This window comes from Saccoglossus kowalevskii, chromosome 11 (assembly GCF_978046115.1).
Source record: "Saccoglossus kowalevskii chromosome 11, keSacKowa6.1, whole genome shotgun sequence".
Taxonomy (NCBI): Eukaryota; Metazoa; Hemichordata; class Enteropneusta; family Harrimaniidae; genus Saccoglossus; species Saccoglossus kowalevskii.
The window spans coordinates 23,976,536-24,004,471 of record NC_140651.1 but is presented as its reverse complement, the minus strand read 5'-3'; the positions used below and the strand labels follow the sequence as shown (position 1 = coordinate 24,004,471).

The window sequence follows — 27,936 nt, the reverse complement described above, 5'->3', positions numbered from 1 at the left end:
CCTTGTGAATCTTAGGTAATAGATAAAAGACTGATGTCCGTGAGAAAATGTCATGGTGGAACAGACAGACAGTACCCAATACATGAAGCCCCCAGACTGTGCCTTTTAGAGGGCTATATTATCAGGGAATGTGTATCTGCATGAGAAACAGGTAGGACACATGGACCTGTTCTATAAATGTTAGTGAGTTTGTAAAAACAAGCAGAATTTCTGATCTTAAGGGAACTATTGTATGTTTTGATCATTATCATGTTTCATCATATATACAAATGTACCTATTGACTGGCCATGAGGGCAACAGTATACGTTTGTATCTCCAGTCATCAAAAAAAAAACTATTTTCCCTGAAGCAAGCATATGCTTGGCATCTTTATATATTTTAAAAAGTTTTCATGTTATAATTTTCTTGGACTACACTAAAAGGCAAACACATCTAATAGTTATTTACAACATCTGAAACATAATGCAAACAATTCCATTTTTGCAGAACTATGTAAGGCAATAGCAATCATATCCCCCTCCACTAATCATATAATGTTCAATGAAGTTGACTGACCTGGGTATAAAAGGCTGTATTTTCTGTTTAACAGGAATCTAACTTGACTCGTACATTTAAAAATGTATACATACTTAATATCTTATCTATTTAATCACAAAGAAATCTGATTTAATTTATCAATAAGAGTAACGGTACCATGAATATTACAACAGTTATGATCATGAGAAAACACATATTTTATAAAGTTAAATTTCACTTTGTTATTATGGGGTCCATAGAGATTTTATTTCAGTTTATCAACAAAGGTATGACGTACTACAATTACAAAAAAAATTTTCAGCAAAACATTACCATTATTATTTTCAAATATAGCTTTCAATTTGGGTGAATTATGTCAAATTATAGCAAAAATAAAAAATGAAAAAACATATAAAATTGTCTGTAAGAACACAAAATAAATGTTGTTGTCATCACAACCAAAACTTTGATAATATATATTCAGAATGTTGTATTTTTTAATCACGCATACATGGGATTAAAGATGACTTATTTTTTCAGTAGACCATTACCAAATTTAGCATAAATGTAAACAATTGCAGTCATCACAAAAAAAACGCATTTTAATAAATTAAATTTTCAGTTTGTTGTTGTGGGTTCCATAGAAGTTTTATTTCATCTTGTTAACAATTTTATGATAAACAGCAATTAAATATAAGTTTTTAGGCAAAACATTGTAAACATTATTCTCAGAAACAAATTTAATTTTGAGCGACTTCAGTCAAATATCAATCACTTGCCAAACGATAAAAAGTCATACAAAACAATTTTCTGCACATTTTCATAAAACATAGAATTAATTAACACCAAACCACTCAAAGGGTGAGACATAACTATAGATTAAGTATCAACTCAAAAAAATGGATGAAGACACATTATGATGTGAGTAAACAGTTCTCAAACTTACCGCGTTTATCTGCACGTACTTGTCAGATGCGGCCATTTTTGTCGAATGTCTAATTAAGTCGACCGCGGTGCATCATGGACAGACACGCGCCACCACCTGGGCTCATTGCAATCTCCCGAGCAAGGAACTCTGGGAAAGAGAATGAGCTCATCGATCGCAGCAGTCCAGGGCGCCACCTACGCCAACTTGTCAGGCTAATCGGTGCCCTGTATACAGACTATGCAACAACAAATGTCAAGAGATTTTGACGATGATTCTCGTCTACTCATTTATGCCGTCGATCTTAGAAAAGTATTTATTATATCAACCACCATATGCGGCTTCATTGTGTATTGAGCTATACATGGCATCAGCGAGTTTTTTGGACAATTTGTCTCATGTTGGACACGTCTTTTTGAGGGAGGATACGATGGCCGCGATGAAAGATACAGTGTTTCCGCAAACTGTGGAAGTGACCAATAGTTTTGAAATGGCGGTAAGTTTGTTAATGGCTTCTATTTATAAGCATTAATTTTCTACGGATTAATGAAAATTCACGAAAAAAAGACGGGAGAAAGACAATAGACAAGTACCATGTCCTGTCGCGGAAATGAACAATAATGCCTACAAGAGTGGAATAACAAATTCACACCTTGGCTGGTGGAAAGCGATATATTACAATGTTGAAATTTTCAGAGCCGGTACAACATTGTAAACAAATTTACGTAATTAGAAAAGCAGCGCACTATTAAAGTAAACTACCTCAAAATATTCAAATTTGCGTACAGCACCGTCAGAACTAATAACAATTTTAGAAGATCGACGCGCGGCGCAAGAAAGAAAAAGATTGCTAAGGTAACGCGCCTGTTCAGTGCGTGACTTGAGGGTCAAACTTCGGTCAACACACACTTGATGTCAGCATCGCCGCGCAGTAAGTTACGCAAATCTTGAGGAAACATTACTGGAAAAAGAAAAGGAAAAACATTATAACTCTACATTGAATTCAAAAATAACAATTAGTGAAATAACAATGGCAATTAAAAAACTAAAAAATAACAAATCAACAGCTGAAGACGGAATAGCGAATGAAATGCTTAAAGTGAACAATCAACTGCTAGTTCAATGTTTACTGAAGTTATTTAATTCCATTTTAACACAAGGTAAATTCCCAGAAAGCTGGAAATCAACAATACTGGTCCCTTTGCATAAATCTGGCAACAAATCCGACCCAGATAATTATAGAGCGATTGCGTTATCAAGTTGCTTATCAAAACTATTTACTAGTATTATGAATAACAGACTGACATCCTATTTAGAAAGCAATACATTATTAAATGAACTACAATTTGGATTTAGAAAACAGAAGAACAACTGACGCAATTTTTCTACTAAAAACAATAGTAAACAAGTAACCTGTAGAATACTGTGTGGGTAATATTTTTTATATTGATTTTTGTTGCATTTGCAGCAAATAGTTACCAAACAATGAGAAATCTATAGGATTGAATATACCCCACAGCTGGCTTCACAAGCATTGTTCATAGTTCATATGGTGCTTACACCAGGATTTAATTACAGCACCTAGGCGGTATGTGGTTACAGCTTAATGTTCGAGTAATCGCAAGAAATTGACATGACAATAGAAATTCATTAAAGACTGCCACTCCCATGCAATTAACAGCGAGTGAAATTCCTGGGATTGAAACATATATTTTGAAGTCACTGATGTAGGCAACGAATAAATGCAAGTTGACATAAAGACGAGGTAGTTTATTTAATCAGTGGTCAACTAGAGGCTGAAATTATAATTAATTTGTTTATTTCAATTTTTCCGGACGTCAAATAGAATACACTGGTGAAACACGGTAGTAACTGTGGGTGAAAGGATGTTTTGGGGTGTAGTTTACATTGTATATGGAGTGGTAGGGTCGGGTGTAATGTGTTCATTTCTAACTGTTATGAAGTCACGTAGAATTTCACTTAATTTATTTTTGCTGACATGTTTTCAAGCATTACATGTGAATCTAATTTTCACTGCGCTGTGTCTCAATATAGTATGAGGGAAATGGCATATTCACTGGAATTTATTTCAGGGGAAAAATGTTTTCAGTGATAATGAAGTATTATGACAGATACCCTCCCCGTGGCTTTCATTGCGTATGGAAGTTATTTTCACGAGTGATGCGGTGTATCCTGCTGCCGTACTTTCACGAGCGAAGCCACGGGGAGGGTGTGGGGTTCTGTTATTATACACATGTCCCATATTTGATTATTTCATATTGAAAAAAGAACATGCAACAAACCGGGATAGAATTTTAGATCGGGGAACCCAATTGCCCATTAATATGCTCCAAGACAGTGCTGCGACCTAGCAACGCTTGTCAGTGTAGAACGCGTGTCGCTGTACGTGTGAAAATAAAATAATCAGACGTCTAATTTAAGTCATTGTCCGAATAAATAACTCGTGGATGTTTAAGCGCGGTGGTCGTAGCACAGCGCGTGTTCGAATTTCATGTAAATAAACAATGTATTTTACACGCGTTGTATACGTCGCTGTGAGTCCCATATCGAACAGGACGCGACATGACGACTGTCGCCCTTTAGTTGGGACCACGACAGAACCAGAACTTAAACTGGGCGACTACGATACACGGTTGATGTTGAAGTTAAAAGTTCCTCCATAGATCTGTACATTGGCAAACATGCCGTGCAACTGCGGTACTCCACTGACGGAATGACTTTCGTTGAAATCGGTCGTCGCTGACTCGTGAGCTGCACACTACAACCTCGTTTGTGATGTTGCTTGCTTGTCGTGGATAGACTGAGTCTTGGTTACCGGTTAAATTTTGCTAATTTGGCGTTGGTAATCTTTATTTGGAACTGAGTAACGCCGCAACGTCGCCAGCAGAAACCTCATGGTATATCGATGTTGATGGTTGCGGCTCCATATTAATCGGAGATTTTACTGCGGGTCCAGGCAGCGGGTGGATCTTCCGAGAGCCCTTCAAGATTTATAAAACTCAGATTCCAGGTGGTCAACAAACATTAAGTTCTCCCAATCCTAGTATTCTATGTGATGTACATCTAACATGCCAAAAATGCTGGTGAACGATTTGAACCTGACAAAAATACTTGAAATAGATACCAGGAAGGGGAGGGGGTAAAAGAAAAGTTATATAACATTTTATTATTCAATAATTTATTAAAATACACAAGTTTGTCCAACTCCCTGTGATACAACACCTCAGACATAGCTCATTGTACTCGGCTGGAGTGTGGGCAAAAAGTTACTATTTGAATTTTTGATATCTTTTTTCATTAATGAGAAAGTTGACCCTGAAGTTAGAGTAACTGTTCAGCAGGAATGACTTTTTAACTCTTCTGTGATTTTTTTTTGGCTTGGCTGATTTTGTCACGGTTCATACTTGACAGGCAGGTCGTACCATCACTAATTGGAAAAACAATCCTGACCCACCGCTACCATGGCAACAGCCAAAGTCTTGTAATAGCAGTGCCCAAATGATCATGCCTTTTATTTTGGCTACGTTGCGCACTGGTAAGAGATCACCGGCGCCGACATTGTTAGCACTGTCAACGGAATCCCAACGCAGCTTTGAACTTTGAATAAAATGTAAATGCTGCTTCCAATCTAGAAAATACTATCGCAAAACGATTGGAAATTATACATTTAACGGCTGAATACGTCCTAACAATAAAATAAAGTGACTTCTAATGACTGCCATGTTATTTTGCAAACCTCGTATAAGGTGCCCGGTTTTAGTTATAAACAGACGTTAGCTTCACGTTCATGTCCCTTCCATGATAACAGCCGAAAACATATTGCTTGTTTTTTACCGGTTTTCATTGGCAACCGAAGTATTTTTATTTTGTAAACAAATTTTCGTCTGCTATTTTTATTCAGTTCAAATCGTTCAGCAACATTTTTGGCATATTAGGTGTACATCACATGGAATACTACGATTGAGAGAACTTGATGTATGTTGACTGATTTTTATCATAGTACGAAGTACCAGGAAGTTACTCAGTTCCAAATAAAGATTACCAACGTCAAATGAACAACATTTGACTGGTAATCAAGATTCATGTAATCCATGGCTAACAAGCAACATCACAAGCGAAGTTGTAGCATGCAGTAAGTCATCCCGTCAGTGGAGTACCGCAGTAACACGGTATGTTTGCCATCAGCATTGTATTCAAACGAATCACGTGGTGTGCCGTTCTCGTTCAAACCCGGGATTCGATCAATAGGGGAGTCCCATTAAAAAAACACATTGCAAATCATGCAAGTTCAACATTTTCAAACCAATATACTAAAACAGAAATGCTCAGAGATGTAAATGAAGGATAGATATTACTTTTCACTATACACATCTCTGTTGATACTATCCCTCACATATTCTACTCCCAATTACTCCTGCGTAAAATGGACTAGCCTCTTCATGTTGACATTCAGACTAAAATCACGTGACAGGCTGTTAAAATTGGCTGTTGCATACTCTTTCGCCGGTCTGGAAAGTGTGTTTAATTAACTCACATTCAAGCAACAATGCAGATTTCCCAGTGGGAGTGAGACTATTCAAACTCTGCCACTAAAAAATAGGGGTGTTTTCAGCAAAAAACGAATAACCCTGGAATACACACAATATACTGAATTTCGGAACAAATCGTGCATTACTTACAGCAGCAGAATACCACAGAAATATCAGACGAAACATGAAAACACTATATATTGTATTTCAGCCTGAACCCTCTATATTGCAATTCAAGGAATTAACCCCATATGTGCATCCATTTCCCACCTTGGTATCACCCACCCCTGAAAACAAACTCTTAATACCACGCTGAAGCGTTTGGTAATAAAACATTATACACTAAAGAAAATGTCAGTAAACAAAAACGTTTGTACAGTTGTTTTATAGATTTCAGAAAGGCATTCGATCATGTTTGGAGAGATGCATTATTTCTTAAATTGCAAAACTTAGGGGTCAATGGAAATTTTTATAATATTGTGAAGTCAATGTATACAGGTTTAAACTACAAAGTAAAATTACCTAATGGTGTATCAAATGATTTTAAGTCTACTTGTGGTGTTAAGCAAGGATGCAATATTTCTCCAACACTATTTAATATATTTCTGAATGACCTACCCGATTTATTTGGTAAAAAGGATGATGACCCAGTCTCGATTGGTAAAAAACATATAAATTGTATCCAATATGCAGATGATTTAGTATTGGTGTCTAAGACTCCTGAAGGTTTACAAAATTGTTTAAATAAACTAGCCAACTATTGTGAAAAATGAAGCCTTGTAGTAAACATAAAGAAAACAAAAGTGATGGTTTTTAATACTAGCAACAGAATTCTTAAAAATCAAAATTTCTCAATTAATAACCAAAATATTACAGCAGTGGGTGAATTCTGTTATTTAGGCACTATATTCACACCAAATGGAAAATTTAAATCAAATTTATTAATGTTAAAAAATAAAACAATGAAAGCTTTATTCTCTATACGACAAACCATATTAAATCACAAAATGGTGTCCCCTTCACTGTGTTTAAAGTTATTTGACCAACTAATCTCACCAATTTTAATGTACGGGGCAGAAATCTGGGCTTGTGATTTATTAAAAGATGACAATGATCTTGAACACACCTGTAATCAATTTTATCGTTTCATACTTGGTGTAAGTAAAACTACATCAGTAATCGATATTAAAGGAGAACTTGGCAGAACGCCAATAAGAATAAAGGCGTCAACATTGGCAACTAAATATTGGTTCAGGCTAAATACCCTACCTGATAACCATATACTTAAATGTGCTCTCGATGAAGCAGTTAAGAATAATTCTAGTTGGATAAAACATATTGAAAATATAATGGGCCACAATGACTTTGAAACAATAAAATTAAACCATAAAGTAAATAACATTGATCAAATCTCAAATGTTGTTAAAATAAAACTCACAAAAGATTATGAAAAATTATGGAAAGCTTAAATTCTCCTCACAGTAAAAATGGTAAACATGGCAATAAAATGAGAATATATAAATTGTTTAAATCGTTTTTGAAAATAGAAACTTACCTGACCGAAATAACAAACTTCAGCCTTCGGAGAATTGTGAGTAAATTTAGGCTTAGTGATCATAATTTAGAAATTGAAAGAGGCAGACAACAACGACCAAAAATTCCTGCGGATGAGCGATTTTGTAAAAAATGTAATACAAATTCAGTTGAGGACGAACAACATTTTATCCTAGATTGTGAATTTCTCAATAAAGAAAGAGGGGAGCTGTTTCAGGAAATAGGAATTAAAAATAAACTAAATAAAACAGATAATTTCATTAAAATAATGACGTGCTTCATACCCCTGGCAAAGTTTCTAAATAAGGCAAAACAGAAATCAGGTATATGATAGCTATCACCTCTACATTGGGAGAATCCTGTAACTATCCTTAATTTGTTTTTCCTATTAAGCTTTTAACATCTTTTATTTTTAATTTTATCTTATAGTCTAGCTACTGTATTTTTTCTTATGATTTGTATTTTATTTACCATACTGCGCCCTCTGATGGCATAGTAGTGTAATAAAGTTATTATTATTATTAATGAAGTACTTAAAGTTCAATTGCGTCCCAAAATGATGTCGTTTATCACTCAGTCAAAATATTATAACTAGTTTCCAAACTTTTGATGCAGCCAGATTTATTTAACTTTGTGGCAATATAATCTTTTTAATTTCCCAGTCCTTTCTGTTCATTCATTGTCTTGACAATATATGTGAATTGCTGTGCGAACTTTTCGTACCCGACCGCGGTCAGACGGCGTCATGAAATCTATGCATAAAAGGCGGGCGACCTGCGGCTGTTTGATTTCCTATTCTCTCCTAAGCTAGCGATTGGTGAGAATGGTTATTAATATATTACCCGATGTACTTGTAAATCGGACAGTCATACCGCAATTGTGTTGAAACATTTTTGGGGCAGTAAGTAACGTCAGTATACTGTTTAAAATAAAATATTCCATCCCAATCAAATCTAGGTCAAAGGGTCAAATTGCGTGCATATAATTATAGATAGTTAAAAACTAAATATATTTTAATTTTTGACGGCTATTCAACGTTTGTGCAAACCAGAATAAAAAAAGGTAGTGTATACAATAGCGATATGACTGAGATATCATGGCATTTGTTTACAATATTCTACCGGCTCTAGTACTGGACAGTCACACAGATGAAGTTGTTCGCGAATGATACAGAGTGACATAGATTTGAAGAGTCGTTCAGAATTTATAATAGTTAACACTCGTTGTATATCCCCAAACATTTTGACTACTCCTGTGCCGGTGACCAGTGTTTGGGCGAGCGGTCGGTGTTTTCAATAAGCGAGCGAGAGAAAAAGAAAAACGGTAAAAATGTGGTCGTTTTCCGGTTGGAAAATACAGTGAGGTCGGAAATTAAGCGATCGTTTAAAAAGTGGGAAGTTGGGCAATATGAGTACTGTGGTTCAAGTGATATTAGCATATTTCTCATTTAGTTTTAACTCGTACAATATTTATTCACTCACTGTTTACTTTAGCCAGAACGCTGTACGTGTCTTCACTTTCAGGTTAGTTCTTCCGCCGATTTCTCGCAACCAGCAACGTGAATTTCTATTTTGGATTTCGAGAAACATAACATGAATCGTTATGGCATTCATAACACAACACCTCTCCATGTTTCAACTTTTAAGTTGTCAGTTAACAAGGTCTTTCATAGTAGCATTTCTATGGGATTGACGTACTAGCATGAATGGGTTCAGTTATCAGTGTTCACTGATGACATCATCTGACTGGCCCTCTAGAGACGAAATGACGCCAGGAAAAGCGGGCGTTTGTCGTCTGCTTCACAGCCCGTTTTATACCCGATATTTAGGGCATTTCGCAGCACATATAAGTTATTTTTATCGACAGAATTCATTCATAGATCTCAATTTTCATGTACAGAGTGTCAAAAGCCACACCTCTGCTCCCCTTTAACTCAAACATAACACAAGTATATCATATCAATAATTATTAATATGGTTAATTAATGCATGCACTTTAAAACAGCAACATATTGAATTATTATGGCCATTTACACAAAATACATACAATTCGGAAACCATAAATACTATTCAGTATGGCTTAATATGTATAGTTAACAAAGATCTAAGCAACTTCTAATATCACTTTGAATCCTGAAAGTATATACATAGCACAATTCACAAAACTGTTCCAGATCGACTTGCCACTGGCTTATTCTCTTATGTAATTGTAATTGGTGGCAATACCCCCCCCCCCCCCCGCCGAAGGCGGGTGTACCACGAGATATTGCACAATTCACGACATATATGCACGAGCCGCAGGTGAGTGCATACATGGAGTGAATTGTGCAATATAAAGAAAAAAATATCAATATCAAGAAAAAAAAGCCCCGAAAAAACTGATTTTGACAAGATAATTCAGAAATATATGAAGAATAATTTATAACGAAATGTGTTGCCTATGCACCCATGGCCCGATTACACATGAATATTAGAGAGAAAAAGATAATTTGCAATATTCTCTATATTTTCGCCTTTTATTTGTCTTGAATTATGACTGCAAGAAGCTGAATAAACAACTCATGTATGAACAATAACTTTAATATAAATATGATTTTACTTGGTAAAAATATTGTATTTTTCTGAATAAAAAAAATCACAATGTCGAAAACAGAAAGACTTTATTGCGGTGTTTTATACAATGTAGTTCTTAGGAGATGATAATTGACAAATTCTAAAAGGGGTATCTAGACATTTCATTTCATTCAGATGTGATTTAAATTCTTCCCGTGAATCATTTAAAAATACAGAATGGCCGGACACATGAAAATGAAAATTTTCTAATTAAAAAAATCTTTGTAATTCTAAGTTTGTCTAAATAATTCTACTATTCGTAAGTATTAACACTGCGTTAGTTCATGTTAACGGCATTTAGTTCACCCGATTTCAAAGCGTCAATCTGCGATCCGAAGTTTTCTCATTTTCCCCCTATATAACCAAGCCAAAGTTCCCGTACCAATGAGTATCCTAATAATACGCCTGAAATTTCAGTTTCAATAACAATCGAAACAATAAGGGTTCTCTAATTGGATACAACACTAAATCACACAGAAGATTTGACATAGCTACACTTGCAAATAAATGTTAGTTCTAAGTTGCCATTAGTCAGATATTCTGTATCTTCACACTCCAAATCGGCGAATTTGATTATGTCGGTGATTTTCAAAATATCTTCATTGTTGTTTGATTCAACAGGCTGTGAGACAACACGTTTAATGTATTGTACTTCATCCTGACCGCTGGTGAAAGCTGGAAAATGGTTCACAAGAGCTTGAAGACCAACACTGTTACCAAATTGTGCAGACTGATTTATTGACTGGTTCGGTCCTTTTAAAGCATGGTGAGAGGTTAGTGTATCTTTACGTGCTGATGTTCCAATAGTGTGTGTATATGAGGGAACACTCACCGCAGAGAAAGGTACTGCGCGGCCGAAGCTGAAGCCTTTCATTTGGGCACAAGGCAGGACAGATTTCAGTGACGTTGCTGGTTCGGTCTTGCAATTGGGTATTATTTCTATGTCCCACATAAACCGTTCATTCAAGTCAGCACATGATATTGATGCAGGTGTTGAGAACGAGGAGAAATGGTATGGTCCTCCACCTATGCTATGATAATCATCGATGATAAGTTTGTGTGAAAAACCAGATGTGGCATGCAAGGGAAAGTCAACTGTATTCCCATTATACAGTCGTGGCTCTTTCATTGTATCAGGTTCCTGTGTTGTTATACGTGTATGTGCATGTGATCGCAATGCTGGGATGATGTACTGGTCGTTGTATTGATCAATGTGCTTTCTTACAAACTCAGTATCAGCCAAACGATCTAAATCTAGAAGACTCATCATTTGAAATCGTATGAGCGGCAACAACTGCTGGAGATGTTCCTTTACCGTGTCCGTTCTTGAATCGTCCTCAATCCACGTGACAACCCACTGATGTAGTGCCAACTCGTTTGGAACAATCAAGTCGCTTTTTCCCAGAAACATCTTAATCATTGCCAAGTCCATGTTCAGCCAGATGGCGGACTCTACAACCAGCTTCAAATTCCATGATAAAAGGTTGACACACAACTGCTCTAAGTTGTTGTGTCCAGCTTTTTGCGAATAACATAACCAAGAATAGACTCGAGTCAGTCCCGCATCATTAGCGTTACAGTTGTAATTACTGCACATGTGTTTCAGACAAGACTGGGTCAACTGTGGGACTAGATACTTATCTGCCAGCATGAGGAAATACAAGACATTCCCGAGAGTGACGTCAACAGTATATGTGTAGATATACCGCAGAAAAGCTTCAAAGCACTTTAGACATTCTTTTGAATCTCCCACAAGGTTGATTTCATTGGTTTTGGATTCTTTCCATTCAGAACTGAACATTTTACGGAAATATTCACTGGACATAGCAAGTATCGATTTCACAACATTATACGTCTTGTCCCCGACATTAATAACCACGTCACTTAAATCCTTGTCGTTGAAAAGTGAACTCATTTGAACTTGAAGTACTTGGCAATCGTTGAATACTGTAATTACCCCCACTTTCTTTATTTACTTCTGCAGTTGTTTGTGTCTCAATATCATTAGCATTGATAGTAGAGGGTGAAAGTTGACTCTCTCTATTGGTTATTTTTATCTAATATAAGAAAGAAAAAACATGTAATATACTAACATAATATTTAATTATGCAAGAATTCATTCTTAAAATAGAACAAAGCAAGCAATCAAGTGATGGTTGCTGTTGCAAATTATCTTTCGCATGAATGTGTATGTGGACATTATGGAAATTTCAATACAACATTTTCAATAAAACATAGAACCCTAAATACAGCCTACACTTGTCAAACAAGTGATGAAATTTAAATTTTATTGACTACAAATATTTTGAAAACATCATATAAAGACCAGATTACCGAATACAAAGATGGCGAAGCGATAACTCAATTAATCTCTGTGTTTGGTCAATACTGAAGCCCTTTCCTATGTAATAACTGTTTATATTTACAATTTAACAGATTATTTTGTTTGTGTGCAGCAAAGAAACAGTTAGCCTGACAAAGTTGGCGTAGGTGGCGCCCTGGACTGTTGCGACCTTTAAGGGTCATGCATATTACACATCAAAATGGTAACTCACGTTGTAAATCCTGTTTTACATGTACTGAAGGTGCTTTGAAGTACAGCGGAGGTGTGTGGTAAACCAGGTACGATACAGCAGTGAGCAAAATATGGCGTGGTAGCACTGAGTTATAAATTAAATGTAAATCAGCCAAATTCTACGAACTCATTATATATTCTTTTGTAATGCGCTATGACCTTTTTCAACTGAGGTTTGTCATCTATACTTGAGAAATACTGATGCCAATCATTTTTTTTTCATATCCATGTTAGCAGCAGCCATCTTTTTTCTATGCATATTAGCAAGTCTTTTTTCCCCATGGAAATTACTAACAGCCAGTATTTCATACACATATTAGTAAGTCATTATTTACATACAATTAGTAATGCTTGGTTAACCAATGATAAAACACCAATTAGAACCATGTGTTTATCAGATTGCTGCTTACACTACTGCAATCAAATTATATCTTGAATACAACATTGTTAATCTGTAAATGTACTATACTAGATCCCTGCTGATGAATCACATCGGATAAAGCAAGTGTATATACTAGCAGTAACACCCGAGAAGACCGAATGACCATTCAACAATCACCAATGGTTACAGTAAGTGAATAGTAATATTATGACCCCCCCCCCCCATCCAATAAGCAGCCTCACGACATTTACAAGATGCTACCCATATTAAGCATGAGTATGATTAATTATACAATTATACGTATGGGCATTTTTGTTACATTTTTTCCTAAAACATAATCTACTCCTACTTGCACATAAATCAGAACATTATTTCTAGACTTTAATTATAGTTTGTTTGTTTGGTGTATGTTATATAAAATAAATGTTATTGTTGCGAAATATAAAAATGTTTTTGTTGTGTTTTCTATATCATTGTTCTTGTATTGTTAAGTATTTTGAAAACATCATTATAAAGACCAGATATTCGAATACAAAGATGGCGAAGCGATTACTCAATTAATCTCTGTGTTTGGTCAATAGTGAACGCCCTTTCCTATGTAATAACTGTTTATAAATATTTACAATTTAACAGATTATTTTGTTTGTGTGCAACAAAGCAAAAGTATGCCATGTGTGGTTTTATTAGGACTTTACTCGTGGTTTGTTCACTGATGCACGTCTTTCTATTTTCGCAAATTGATTGAAAATGTCATACTGCATATTGCGTCATACTCGTTTAGCAGATAGGCTTTATTTGATTTTGTTTTAAATTGGTATAAAGGCAGGATTTTGATGTGAATATTTCTCCATATGCATATTACACATCAAAACAAAAACTCGTCTTTCTCGTAAATCCTCTTTTACATGCACTGAAGGTGCTTAGATACTAAGGCATGGCGGAGGGTGTGTGATAAACCAGGCACGATACAGCAAAAGATGGCGTGGTAGCGCCGAGTTATGAATTTAACTGTATTAGATACAGTTGACAAGGACAACCCCATTCCCACAAATACCAGACCAGAAGTGTGACCTTTAAGGGTCATGCATATTACACATCAAAATGGTAACTCACGTTGTAAATCCTGTTTTACATGTACTGAAGGTCCTTTGAAGTACAGCAGAGGTGTGTGGTAAACCAGGCACGATGCAGCAGTGTGCAAAATATGGCGTGGTAGCACTGAGTTATACATTAAACGTAAATCAGCCAAATTCCACAAACTCATTGTAATGCGCTATGACCTTTTTCAACTGACGTTTGTCATCTATACTTGAGAAATACTGATGCGAATCATTTTTTTTCATATCCATGTTAGTAGCAGCCATCTTTTTTCTATGCATATTAGCAAGTCTTTTTCCCCATGGAAATTACTAACAGCCAGTATTCCATACACATATTAGTAAGTCATTATTTGCATATAATTAGTAATGCTTGGTTAACCAATGATAAAACACCAATTAGAACCATGTGTTTATCAGATTGCTGCTTACACTACTGTAATCAAATTATATCTTGAATGCAACATTGTTAATCTGTAAATGTGCTATACTAGATCCCTGCTGGTGAATCACATCGGATAAAGCAAGTGTATATACTAGGAGTAACACCTGAGAAGACCGAATGACCACTCAACAATCACTAAGATGCTACCCATATTAAGTATGAGTATGATTAATTATAGAATTATACATATGGGCATTTTCGTTACATTTCTTTCCTAAAACATAGTCTACTTCTACTTGTACAAAAATCAAAACATCGTTTCCAGCCTTTCAATATATTTATACCAATTGATTAATGTACACCCAATAGCAAATTAGACTTGTGTTTATGTTCACCGGAGATATCACACAGTTTTACTCTGTGATTGTACTTTCTAACATATAACTTATACTCTATTCATATAACCATCAATTTTATATTTTTCTCTTTTACGACAGATCTAATTTTGATTCTGACTAACAAAGGGTGACAGAATACAAAAAAAGTGTACGTACCGACTACTATACTCACTGGAAGGAAGAAAGAAAGAAAGAAAGAAATATACAAAAAAATAACAAAATATTTGTATGCAAATATAATTATTCTTGACTTTTCTCTGTTATTCAGTTTTTTAATAGATTTTTTTATTTATTCATATTGTATTTCGTAGCGTTAATAAAAGAAATGCTTAACCACGGCACGCTATAAATGTATAAACTCCATGATGAACTATTTCATCATTTTTACCTCTTTTATGTAATAAACTCTGGTAGTATGCAAAGACGCTGCGTATTTATTAACTTACGCGGAGTGAATGTATGCGCGTGTGCACCCTCTACTATTACTCACACTAGCGAAGCAATTAATACTCAATTAATCTTTGTGTTTGGTCAATACTGAACGCCCTTTTCTATGTAATAACTGTTTATAAATATTTACAATTTAACAGGATATTTTGTTTGTGTTGAAAAATAATTTAACAAAAAGATTACTGTTCATTGGGGTAAAAACATCAAATCACCAGTGAGGCAACAGTAAGCAGAGTGAAATGTCAGTAGATCATTCATGGATGCAGATAGTATCATCAAATAAAGCAAAGATTGTATCTATTTCTTACAGTTGGGTATTCACGGTTAGTAATATAGTGAAAATAGTCATTTAGATAAAATCATAACCATGGGTCAGAGAGGCAATAAGACAATCAAAGTTCAAAAAGGCACCAGGTGTAGAAGTTATTTGTTTATGGCTTGTAAAAAAATAGTTCAAATTATTTAATTAATCCCCTACTTAAATTATTTAATACTCAAAATTGATCAGAAATATAGAACAACAGATCAAATATTTGTATTGATATCTTTGATTCAGAAATATATCAAGAAAAAAAAATTATCTAAATCTATAACACAGCTATAAACACAGCTTGTCATTTTCCATTCATACAGATTGAAGAAACAATCAAAACATCAAATAGTTATAATTATCCAGGAATTAAATCAAATGGTAGTTTTAATAATAATAATAATAATAATGCCATACTAGATAATAATAATAACCAAACCATCAGCATGTTCAGTATGGTAAATACAAAAAAATATTACAAGACTAAGACAATTCTATATACAATACTTAAATAATAACACATGCTTGTGAGGGTAATATCACGATTTGTTGCCTGCCCAAGGGATGGTGGTCATGACCATGATAATGATGATGCCAGAGCCGAAGGCGAGGGCATCATCAATATTATGGTCATGACCAACAGCCCGAGGGCAGACAACAAATCGTGATATTGCCCGAATAACCATGTGTTGTTTATTTTATCACATCGAACAGACATCCACCATGACAATCACAGCTACCATACATCACTCACACCCGCTCTCCCACAAAATAACAACACTTATATTTGAAGTATGCAATATTTTATTTTATCTATTATAACAAGTTTCACATTACTCAATAACATACATACATTGTTTGCTGAAAAAACAACGAAATACACTCAGTAAATGTTATTTTCAGCCATGGATACTCTTTTTATTTGAACCGTGTTTCAGCAGTGTGAATCACTCAAATTATCGAGAATAACATTTTTGAAATGAATTGAGAAATTCTCAAACGCAAGTTATTCGATCACTCTACAGATAAAAATGTCAGAGTGCCGTGGAAATGACTAAAATTACCTTCTCACGAACGTAACACACCTATTCACAAGCCAGACAGCTTTGTTTAGAACGTTTTCGGTTAGCATCGGCGTGGAACGCGTAGAAATGCTCACAGCGTAGAACGCGCTGCAGCGACCCCGGCTGCGACGTTTCAGTGGCGGCTTTGCCGTACATTTTTGCTCCATATAAAAAATACCCTATACATCAAAACAGAGTATTTTACTTAATATCCATTCTGGCACGTTCACTGTCTATTTCGGATGGCTAAAGTTCCTTCAAAACCCTGAAAGCAACAGCGGCCAGAGCAGCCCCAATGCAGCGAACGACAATTTGTTATGCGCAGTATCGTTGCGCAGTAGTTTCACTGACGTCATCCATGTGATATACCCATGTAATATCCACTTGGCGGGCAATATACCATGTAATATCCATTTTTATTCCATGTCACGTGACCGAGTCTCAACCAATCACAGCATGCGTAACAGCAGTGAGATGTGATAAAATATTATAATAAAAATAAGGATAAAATAAAGGTTGGGTTAAAAAAAGAAATGTTAAAAAAAATACCAGGATAAATACAATTAAAATAAAAAACGATCTAAATTAGTACCCCTCCAACCAATCACCCTCCCATGACGTGAATAACAATTGTTATTTTGTCTAAATATTTTTTTTTAATTTTGACAGTGGTATTGTATTGATTCTAGAGAAGATGTATGTGTTATTATTTGTATTTTTAGTATCTTTATTGCACTTTTAGAATAGTACCTGTCTTCCTTTATTTGAAAATAAGATGTTTTTCGTGATCTATCTCATTTTCATTACACCTTGTACATATTATCTTCTCCATTTGTATTTTTATGTTGTTCTTTTGCCTAAACCAATTCCTCAATTGTGAACGAAATTTTGACAGACATCGCCTCCGAGTGAATTAGTAGTTACTGTCAAGTAATTTTTTCCATTTCAATTTTTTTAAAAAATACTATAGGTTTTAATTTGTTACCGTTCCAGTTGTGCCTCTGCTATGTCTAATTTGTTTTCTTTATGTCTGTTTATGTATCTGCCAGCTGTGAGTGTAATTCCTCTCTTTTCTATTGTTTCTTCATCTTCGCCAAGTTTACATGTATATTTAATCCGGTTTGTTTTCTTTATTTTTTTCTGATTCTTTTAATGCATCCTGAAGGATGTGACATTCTGGTGGAGATTTCAATCTGCAAGTATTTATTTGTGGCACTGTCTGCTTTAATTTTGACAGGGAACCTGCTAAGTTCACCCCCTTACACCTAGTGTAGGTGTCGTTTATTTGCGCCAAGAATAAAACGATAAAAAGGTTACAGACCTGTTCCAAGATATTGTTGTCATTTAATAAATCACAGGCCCGTATTTCTGAACTGTACATCACCTTTGGCGATATAAGTTCGTTAAACATTTTAATACATATAGTTGGTAATATCATTTTAGTATATTATTATTATTATTATTATTATTATTATTATTATTATTATTATTATTATTATTATTATACGTGTTTTGTTTAGATGCAATTATACTCTTTATTCAATTTCATTTACCAAAAACAGGGCGCCATCTACGTCTGACATTCAGCTCGAGCGACCTCAGAAGGTCATAGTGCAGGAAATTCCGCGTAATACACTGACATCATTTTTTCTTCGAATTTGATCATCATCTCTGCATTTTAAAAATTCCCAATACTATCACCGCATAAGCAGGGAAAATGGCAAGAAAGAAGGACAACTCGTACCTTGCTATTAAGTTTCCACCGACAACCGATGAGTCGGAAGACGATATCGCTAGGGAATTAGTCCGTGTATTGTGTACGTACCGGGGACGCATGACAGTGAATTCAATAACGGCAGCTCTTGGACCGCAACGATGTCAGCGATACTTTGCCGGATCGAGTCCGGAGATACTACTGTCTAAGTACCCTCAACTGTTCAAGTTAGAAGGGCAGCAACATGCAACGAATGTAACCTTGACAACTAACGTGCGTATATGTCCAACGTACGGAACAAAGGGAGGGTGTAATTTTGGACATGAATGTCAAAATCTACACGTCTGCAAATTCTACTCGGAGGGTAAATGTCGGTTTGTAGGTGCTGGGAGTCTGGCTGGCCCGAAAGCGAAAATGTGTCTATATTCTCACAACTACCACGATAGTCACAATCATCGCATTCTGGAATCAGCCTTACTCGATAAGCTAACAGAAAAGCAGATTCAAATGGTTATAACACAGAGTTGCATGAAAAAATCTGTACCTAAAGTATGTAGCTTCTACAACGTGGAAGTTGGCTGTGGTCGAGGAAGCAATTGCGCTTTTCTCCACGTATGTAAGCATTATATTCTCGGTGATTGTGCGTTTACCAACGCCAACAGAAAAGATTGCAAACGTTCTCACAATATTTACGACTCACAGCCGAAAGCCTTGCTAAATAAATTTGGAATTGAAACATGCCAAAGCCCTAAAGAAGTTTTAAAGATGCTTCGAGAGATGGCTATTGAAAAGGCAGAACTTCCACCCACTTCTCCAAAGTCTCCAACAACACAGTTAGCTAGCAACCACATTCTGGATAAAGATGCATATATCTGTACTTATTTTGTGCGTGGAAAGTGCAACTTCCGGAATGCATGCAAACGCCATCATTATGACATGCCGTATATATGGCAACGATCACGTACAATTGATACTGAATGGGTAAACTTCGAACCGGAACTGAACGAGAATATTGAAAAAGCCTTCTGTGAAGCGGCCAATACCAATGTCAGTGTTTTTGACGGGTAAGTAATGTCGTTTTTTGTCACGATTACTAGTAGCTTTCGTGGTAAAGTGGGTTTTGTATCGGGTGGGTTTTGTGGGGAGTAGGTCTTTGTCTCAGTAACTGGTCCTTTCATCCTTGTTGAGAATTAAAGTTTTATCTGTTTCCTAAACAACTGGCGCCAGTCTGGAAATACCATCCTTAGAAGCTATAGTTTACCCTTATCATTTGTGCAGTTGCTCTAACAGAAGTTTCAAAATAAGACCCATGATCTGGTAATGCCTCTAGTTTCAAATACCAATAAACATTTGACCATTTATAATGGGCTTTTCATCATGTATTTTTATACTTTTTATTGACATACTGTAACTAATGATCTTATTGGAATTGCAAAGGATAGTTGAATATTGTTTATTAAAATTAATAATCCCCATAACAATTGTCCCCAATATAAATAAATAATAGTAGGAAACAAATACACTGAAATAAAGAATTGTATATATATTTAAATTATTACTAATGCATTGCAATACAACTAATTAAAATTAATTCATATTTTATTATATAGCCTGGACAAAAGAAATCAATATTTTTTCTTGTTTTCTATCTGTGTAACTCCATGTACGAATCCTAATAAAGTTCCCAACTGGCGGTTTAGCAATATTAGGGATTGTCAACTTGTCAATAATTATTGGCGATCTGCTCCACTAGGATTGCCCTTTTGTGAGTTTTTTTTTTCTAGTGTTCTCATGTATTAATTCTTCTGTGATTTTTTTGGCATGCTGATTTCGCCCAAACTTAGCAGGGAGGCAGGCCACACTTTCACCCTAGTTATTAGGTAAAATCTGATAAAAAAAAGTTGGCCCACCATTGCCATAACAACAGCCAAAAAACTGATTTTTTGATAGCTTCGCACCAAATGTGTCTCCTCTTACGAATTTAGGATAAACAACTCAGACATAGCTCATTCTACTCCGCTTGAGTTTGGGCACAAACTTACTATTAGAATTTGTTATATCTTTTCCATTACCGAGAAAATTGACCCAAAACTGTTCACCAGGAATGGCTTTTCAACTCTTTTGTAATTTTTGTGGCTGGGTCGATTTGGTTCATACTTGACAGGTAGGTCGTACCGTCACAATACAACACTGACTTATGTCTGAGAAGAAAGAACAAACCATTGTCACCCTGATTTATAAAAGCCTTATTGTAATGCCGCTCTGTCGTGATGTGTGCCTGTATTCTCCTTCCCAGAGATCCTTGCGGTCAGAACACCGAAAGTATCTCTGCCCGTTGTGTCGTCAGAAAGCGCTGTCTCAGCACACACCAACAGGGAGTTGGACAAACTTATGTATTTTAATAAATTATTAAATAATAAATGTTATATAACTTTTCTTTCCTGATATTGATTTCAAGTAATCACTGATCTTTGTTTATACCACTCTTTCATTTATCACAATCTTTGTTACGCGCTAATGTTATATGCAAATTTTAATGCGCGATGTAGACACAGCCTATTATAGTAAAATATCCCAAGGGTTGAAACGCGCCAGGACTGTGGCATGAGCACAACCGTAAAGCTGGTGGGCATTTAGCTTCATTACATGTTAGTTTTTGCTGTTCACTAAAATATGTGGTTAGAAAGAAACTTAAGTTGTCAAAAGTATATTAAGTTCCGTCTGTAAACACAGTTTGAAAAGGTGGCCGAGCGCTATTTTAGGCAAAATCGGCTCGTAAGGCGTCATATAACAAATCAAACTCGTGACTCGTAACTCGATCATTACACGTTACTTATTATTGCATAAAGCGCAAAGATCTGAGGGAAGGAGATCGATGACACATGTATATATATTCTCCTTCCCAGAGAACACCACACCACCGCCATTTTGTGACTAAACAAGACTATAACTACGCGTATTTGTGCGTATTTTTTAATTAAAGGTTTCTCTCACAAAATTTTGCGGGATTGCACTGCTAAGTCGCGTATTTTACGCCGGTACAATCCATAGATCTGATTGGATGCGCCTCTAAAGCATGCGCCCAATCAAGGTTGGCGTAACATATAATGTAGCGCTGTGTTGCCGATTGCAAAGAATCACCCACAGTCACACTCCTAGTAGAGTGACTGTGAATCACCGATGCAATTTTTGGTGGCTTTTCCATAATTCTTATTTGCCAGTACTATGTTCGGTATGTGGTCTAGTAGTGACTGTGAATCACCGATGCAATTTTTGGTGGCTTTTCCATAATTCTTACTTGCCAGTACTATGTTCGGTATGTGGTCTAGTACTGAACAAAAGAACAAAAACCACATTTGGTCAAACTATTTATGTAGACTATCACTTCAGTTACATTGTGTTTTGACGCAGGCACAGCTGTCGATTCCATGCGTCCGATCCTTAAACGTTCCCGGCACGGAGCCTCCTTCTTGAGCATGGGTCGATCTGTGCTGACTGACTCGCGAGATGACGGGAAATACACCCAACTCTTTTTATAAGTCCTATAGTACATGGTCAAACATTGGAAATCCTCCCTTTCATTCTGTTTTACAGTGGTGACGTCCAGTGGGTAATCAACTTTGATAATATGGCTGCAATAAATGACATAGACACTTCTGTAACACTGGGTTTAAGACGTCTATCCACGTGGTCCACTGGAAGAGCGCCCACTGGACACCTATTCGCAACGCATTGGACGTGGTCATGGCAAGATGAATACAACCAATGGATTAAGTATGGTGAAAAGGTGATGCTTAATTCATTACATATTCGCACTAATCACCATTATCCCATCACCAATTAAAGAGGGTATTCGTTGATCATGTATTACGAAGGAGACAATCCCATGAAAATTATTTTCATGGAAGTTTTTGAGAATTATTAGTCTTTTGTGATTTTTGCTAACCTATTCGGAAAAGAAGAAATAATATTATCCCTGAGTGGTTCCAACAACAAGGGAGAGAATGGTTTTGGGAAAGTAGAAATTTGGGTACAGGCGTTTTTTTACAACTCGTTACTAGTCAATTCAACAGTTGTGAAAGTAACCAAATGTCGATATCCAATTACAGTCAGGATCGTCATCAATTGATAGCGATCAACTGGAGAAAGAGTATCAGAATTACCTGGATAAAACGGCGGAAGGTATAGTCTCCTTTACATCAGGACACCATAAATACATTCTTCAGTTTAAAACAATGCAACAACAGAATACGAAATACAAGACAAAAAGGGCCGTCCGCAGAAGACCGAAATTCATGTCTCGCGATGATGTGCAAGATATAATAAGGTAAAAAATAAGTTGGTTTTAATTAGTTGACGTTCAGGGTCACTTCGTGGTCAGATCCGTGGGTTTTGATTTTTAAATATTTGGATGAACATTGTTCATTACCCACTCTCCAAATGCGGTACAAAATCAACATTATACAATTGGGTGGCTGACAACATTTCTAAACCCTATTATAAGATAATTTATATATATGTTTTACAAACATGCTTGTACTGCATCACACGCATGGTAGCTACATTGTGTGCAGTTTTCGCTCTAAACTTGACTTATAATTTAGTCAGCGTCTAGAGAGCAACAGCAATTGACTTGTTGTGGGAACAAACTTTGTTACATAATCAATATAACAGAATCTTGCATAAATAATCTTTTGCATAATAATAATAACGTGTATGTCACCGTGCGCTTTAATCAGGTTTAATCGGAAATGACTCATTTTTGTTTTTACTATCAAGTGTCAAATTCAATGTTTCATTAGACACGCTTTCTGCCCCCTTTTTGTTTTGAATATAATGGCATATTGCTAACAATCAAAAGTGACATTTGCTTACACTATACAATGTTATCTAATATACTACTTTATTGCCTTGTTGATTATACTTGATGACATTAGACAGGGCCCAAGTAGACCAACATGTACTGGTAGTACCACTGTGGCGGTTGCGGCGGCAAAAGGGTCTTCAACGTATTACGTACCTGACCATTGGGACCTCACTGGAGATGACTATGGTGATTACAGATTGGTGGATATCCACCCCACTGGTAAAACTGCGAGAGAATACAATGATGTAACGACCAAGTTTTATAAAACGATTCCACGAACCACTAGAATCACTAGAATTGTCAGAGTTCAGAATGAAGAGTTATGGGACCATCACACAAGGTAAGAATGCTAATTATTACTGGATGAAACGTTGCATGTGTTAAAATTCGGCAATTCATGAACCACCAGTGTAGCAGAGACCCACATCGCCGGGTATTAGGCCGATTGACAATAGCGTTACGGGTCTGTTTATTAGTGGTCTGATCTGTCAGGTTTTTGCATCTGTTTCTATGCAATGTTTTTCATCAAACCTTAACATATTTTGTTGTTGACATGGTGTATATCGTTGTTGCAAATGTTGAATTAATACATTCTATGTTTTAAATGTTTTTCCATCATATGAAATGAAAATAATTGCGCATATCTGCCACGTTCTATATGTGCAGTCGATACAAACATTCGAACTCTGTGTCAGGATTTCATTCTTTCATTGTTACATTGTTTATGCAACATGCTTAGTTTATCCTTACCCTAAACCTATCGATGTTTATGTCAGAATTTAAATTAATCAGACACCTTAATCGTTGCAGCTATCCACTCACTAATTAATATTTACCCTGTACTTTTTTGTTGTGTAATTGTACCAATATAAGTTATATAAACGAATTTTAATTGTGAATAAAGTGGAGTTCTTAGTGAGCAGTCAATATGTAAACCTCGTGTCGTCTAAGTATTTGCCACTGTTCCTACAACCTACCCACCACTATATACTATACCTACCTATAGGAGCCGCATATTCGGCCCGACAGGTCTAATTCATGTGACATATTCTCATCTGAGTTGGTACACCATTATGTAATTTTATTGAATTGTATCCTTGCAGAAAAGAAAGGTGGATGATGAAGAAAAACATGGATCGGAAAGTAGAAGAACGGCACTTGTTTCATGGCACCAGACATGAGTTTGTTGACGCTATATGTCAGCAAAACTTTGATTGGCGTGTTAGTGGTACAAGCAGTGGAACAGCCTATGGCAAGGGCAGTTACTTCGCCAGAGATGCCACATATTCTCACAATTATACACGCCCTGACACTAATGGTATATATCAGATGTTTTTGGCTCGGGTGTTGGTGGGGTCATACACTGCTGGAAATGAGGATCTTGTTAAACCGCCACCAAAAAATCCCAGTAATCCCTTCGGTGATTCTTATGATTCATGTGTAAATTCCACATCAGATCCTAGTATATATATCATATTTGACAACAGCCAAACTTATCCACAATATGTTATTTCATACAAGTAAAATCAAAATAGATTGAATTAGAATGGTTAGGAGGTGAACATTTCTCAACCATTTTGCGTGTACAACAAGTTACCTGTGCAGTCCAGGGATCAAGGATCTTCCATGGTCACTTGTGGTATCAAGTCTAGTACACGTAGTCCTATCGTTGGGTACATATGACCTGTCGGTTAGTGTGTGGCTACACAACTGGTCGCTCTCCTTTATTTAGAATTGATTCCGAATGAATCAATCAAATTATAACTGCCGGCCTCTTCCCAATCTGATATTACCATAGAAGAACACCACCACTGATTGGTCATCATGTTGTGGTCTGTACTATACAAATAAATAATTGCCATAAGTTCCGTTTCAATACTATTATATGTGATTTATGCAACAAATAATTGGTTGGTGATTACTAATAGATTTTGTAGTTTTTCATTTGTCTTAGAAATGTTTTTAATAATTTGTAATTTGTTCTCACATGTTATAATTATAAATGATTCATATTCAGTGTTTATTTAGTTGATACCATTTGGGTATCGGTCACGCGAGATTTGACTCAGAAATTCTTTGTTCTGACTCACAATACATATGTGAATAAGTTGTTATATTGTTTGAATCATGAGATTTCAAGAGCTATATAGAAATAAGTGATTTTGTAAAAAAATTGTGTATCCGGCATGGACGTGTTTGGTTTTAATATTTTGTTCATTCATATTTTTTTAACAAATCAAACTATTTACCGAGATCCAATTTCGTAAAGAATGAGAGGCTTAGCTAATATACAATGTATATCCAAGTTTTCACCAAAAATATATGCACCCGCCAAGTGTTTTCACATTTAGGGATTATAATTTTTGTTTTCTATAATTTCTTTGGTAATTACTCAGACCCAACGTTCATGTCACAATACTGTTTCTCGATTGGTCAATTTGAATTCTAACATCTATTTTGATTCATAAATTTGCATATTTATGCACCATTTAACGCTCACAGCTATGCATTTTAAATAATATCCCATGATTTTTGATATATCGATAAATAAATAGTATGATATACTTTTATAAAAAATAATTAGTTGAAGAAAACAAGTTATAACATATTTGGAAACACAAAACATTGATTTGTATACTGCTTTTATTGTATTCGATGACTGTGTATTTTAATGAATGTAAGTGTGACACAGGTTTGGACTATAATAATAAAGTGGAAACAAACTGAACATTAAATTCTTTTTTTCTTCGATACATCGTTTTTCTTGTAGTTTCAGCATAGTATTTGATAATTGTCGAAACCTAATGGTATATTAAATATTATAGAAATATTGACCCAAGCCAAGTTCGATATACAAATGTGTCGACCTGAAGAAAACATTATCGACCGAGGCTGGGGGTCAATATTTGTATTATACCGAATAAATCAAATATTTTGTGAAGATCTCTTCCTCCCGAAGTTTTCAAAGACAGCATCCATAATGTTCTTCATTCACAAGTTGCTGTTTCATCACATTTCCAATAGCTTGTGTTATGTATTTATGTTTCATTATCCCTTCCCAAATTAATGTTATATTTAAGGTTAATGTACGTATCAACTAGTTACGGGCGACAGTCCGACATTTCAAATCGTGATCTTTACAAATGAGGCGCGCGCACACACAAAAAACAGTATACTGCACTTGGAGCCACTCAGACCTATACATACAACACATTTCCAGTTAAATGAACAATTTAATGAACCCCGCGTGTATGTACGATATACATCGAGTAATAAAATGGAATATATAGGAACACTAAACACGGGTATACGACGTAAACTAATCCTGGATTATGGTTCAATACAATGAAACGACCCCCCAAAAAAGTTCCAAAGCAGTTCCAATGAAACTACACGCGTATGAGATGTTGAATTGTTCGAGTTACGGACATCGAGTTACAAAAATGACCACGACCATATTTAAGAAACCAGGCCCACTTTTGCGAAACCACGCCTAAATTGTAACATAACTCTAAGTTACTGGCAATATACATTTTTAGTTTTGTTCAATGTGCATATTTAATAACTTTAAATTTTAATTAACTGTTAATGAACATCAGATTATGGGAAACATAAAACTTTGAACAAAACAAGTTTATTTAGCCCGTAACTCGAAGTTTGGTTAAATGTTAATAAAACATTGATTTATAATTAGGGCGTGGTTTCTAAATTATAAGCGTGGTCATTTTTGTAACTTTATGTTTTTGTAAATCATTGTTCGTAACTCGATGTCCACATCTCCACGCCTTTGCCATTTTAAAGTAATTTTCAATGTTGAGAGCGTTATTCACTGAAAGCGCAGTTTAATCACGTGACATCCATCGCGATTGAGTTGCCACGTGGTTAATATTTTTATTGCGGTGGGTAATGAAGATCCTTCCTCCAGAAAGTTTTGCACTCTAACGTAATCCAGAAATGTACATTAATGGCCAAGACAAGACGATTTTTCATTTTTGAACATTAGGCATTTTTGAAAACTAACCTGTTGAACGTTTGGCATTTTTGGCACCTTTATTTACATTTGGTAATTTGAAGCCCGAGTTTGTCGCTGTAATACTTGCAGGTTTGGTGTTTTGACACGTTTATTGATCCGTTCGTCATTTTTTTTGTAACATATTTACATAAATAGCGTTATCTTTTATGACGCGATTTAATGACGTTTTTTTTCTGGGACAATAAGTAATAACCGGAATTATGCAAACAATGATAAATGATTTGTGTAAATAAGCTGACAAGCACATTGCAACTCATGATCCTACCAAATATTATGACAAATTCATCAGATACTCTCATTGCAGTAAATTTATATTTTTTCATACTAGTAGTGTCGGGATGATTGGCCTTCGCGATGATTGGCTTTCGTGGTGAGTGGCAGATACTTGTCTTTTCATCGGAGTTAAGAATCTAATGTTGTATGTGTTATCAATAACCGGTGTTAATCTGGGAATACCATGTATAATTAAAATGATATAAAGTATATGAGATATGTAATTATAT

At 35.6% G+C, this 27,936-nt stretch overlaps 2 protein-coding genes and 1 long non-coding RNA gene across 6 annotated transcripts; 2 read left to right on the top strand and 1 right to left on the bottom strand.

Annotated features, from left to right (window-relative positions):
* Positions 1–10,188: 10,188 nt before the first annotated feature.
* On the bottom strand, positions 10,189–25,197 carry LOC146736544 (galectin-3-binding protein-like). 2 transcript variants are annotated; one of them, XM_085505043.1, is made up of 3 exons: positions 24,998–25,012; positions 24,401–24,496; positions 10,189–12,215 (listed from the first exon to the last, which is right to left on the bottom strand). In XM_085505043.1, exon 3 carries the CDS (start codon positions 12,071–12,073, stop codon positions 10,628–10,630), a length of 1,446 nt encoding a protein of 481 aa, XP_085361169.1. In that variant the 5' UTR covers positions 12,074–12,215; positions 24,401–24,496; positions 24,998–25,012; the 3' UTR covers positions 10,189–10,627. The 2 variants fall into 2 exon arrangements, with proteins under 2 accessions (XP_085361169.1, XP_085361170.1); XM_085505044.1 differs by lacking the exon at positions 24,401–24,496 and having other exon boundaries at positions 24,998–25,197.
* Positions 12,642–15,417, top strand: LOC144360546 (uncharacterized). Of its 3 annotated transcripts, none has more exons than XR_014930847.1 (4): positions 12,642–12,780; positions 13,206–13,303; positions 14,707–14,813; positions 15,095–15,417. It is a non-coding gene; the product is annotated as an uncharacterized LOC144360546 (long non-coding RNA). The 3 variants fall into 3 exon arrangements; XR_014930849.1 differs by lacking the exon at positions 12,642–12,780 and adding an exon at positions 12,878–12,906; XR_014930848.1 differs by lacking the exon at positions 12,642–12,780 and adding an exon at positions 12,917–13,052.
* On the top strand, positions 18,530–26,135 carry LOC100374190 (protein mono-ADP-ribosyltransferase PARP12-like). Its single transcript, XM_085505042.1, has 5 exons — positions 18,530–19,597; positions 22,128–22,320; positions 22,643–22,860; positions 23,471–23,740; positions 24,504–26,135. The coding sequence occupies exons 1-5, from the start codon at positions 18,537–18,539 to the stop codon at positions 24,922–24,924; spliced, it is 2,163 nt and encodes a 720-aa protein (XP_085361168.1). The 5' UTR covers positions 18,530–18,536; the 3' UTR covers positions 24,925–26,135.
* Positions 26,136–27,936: the final 1,801 nt, after the last annotated feature.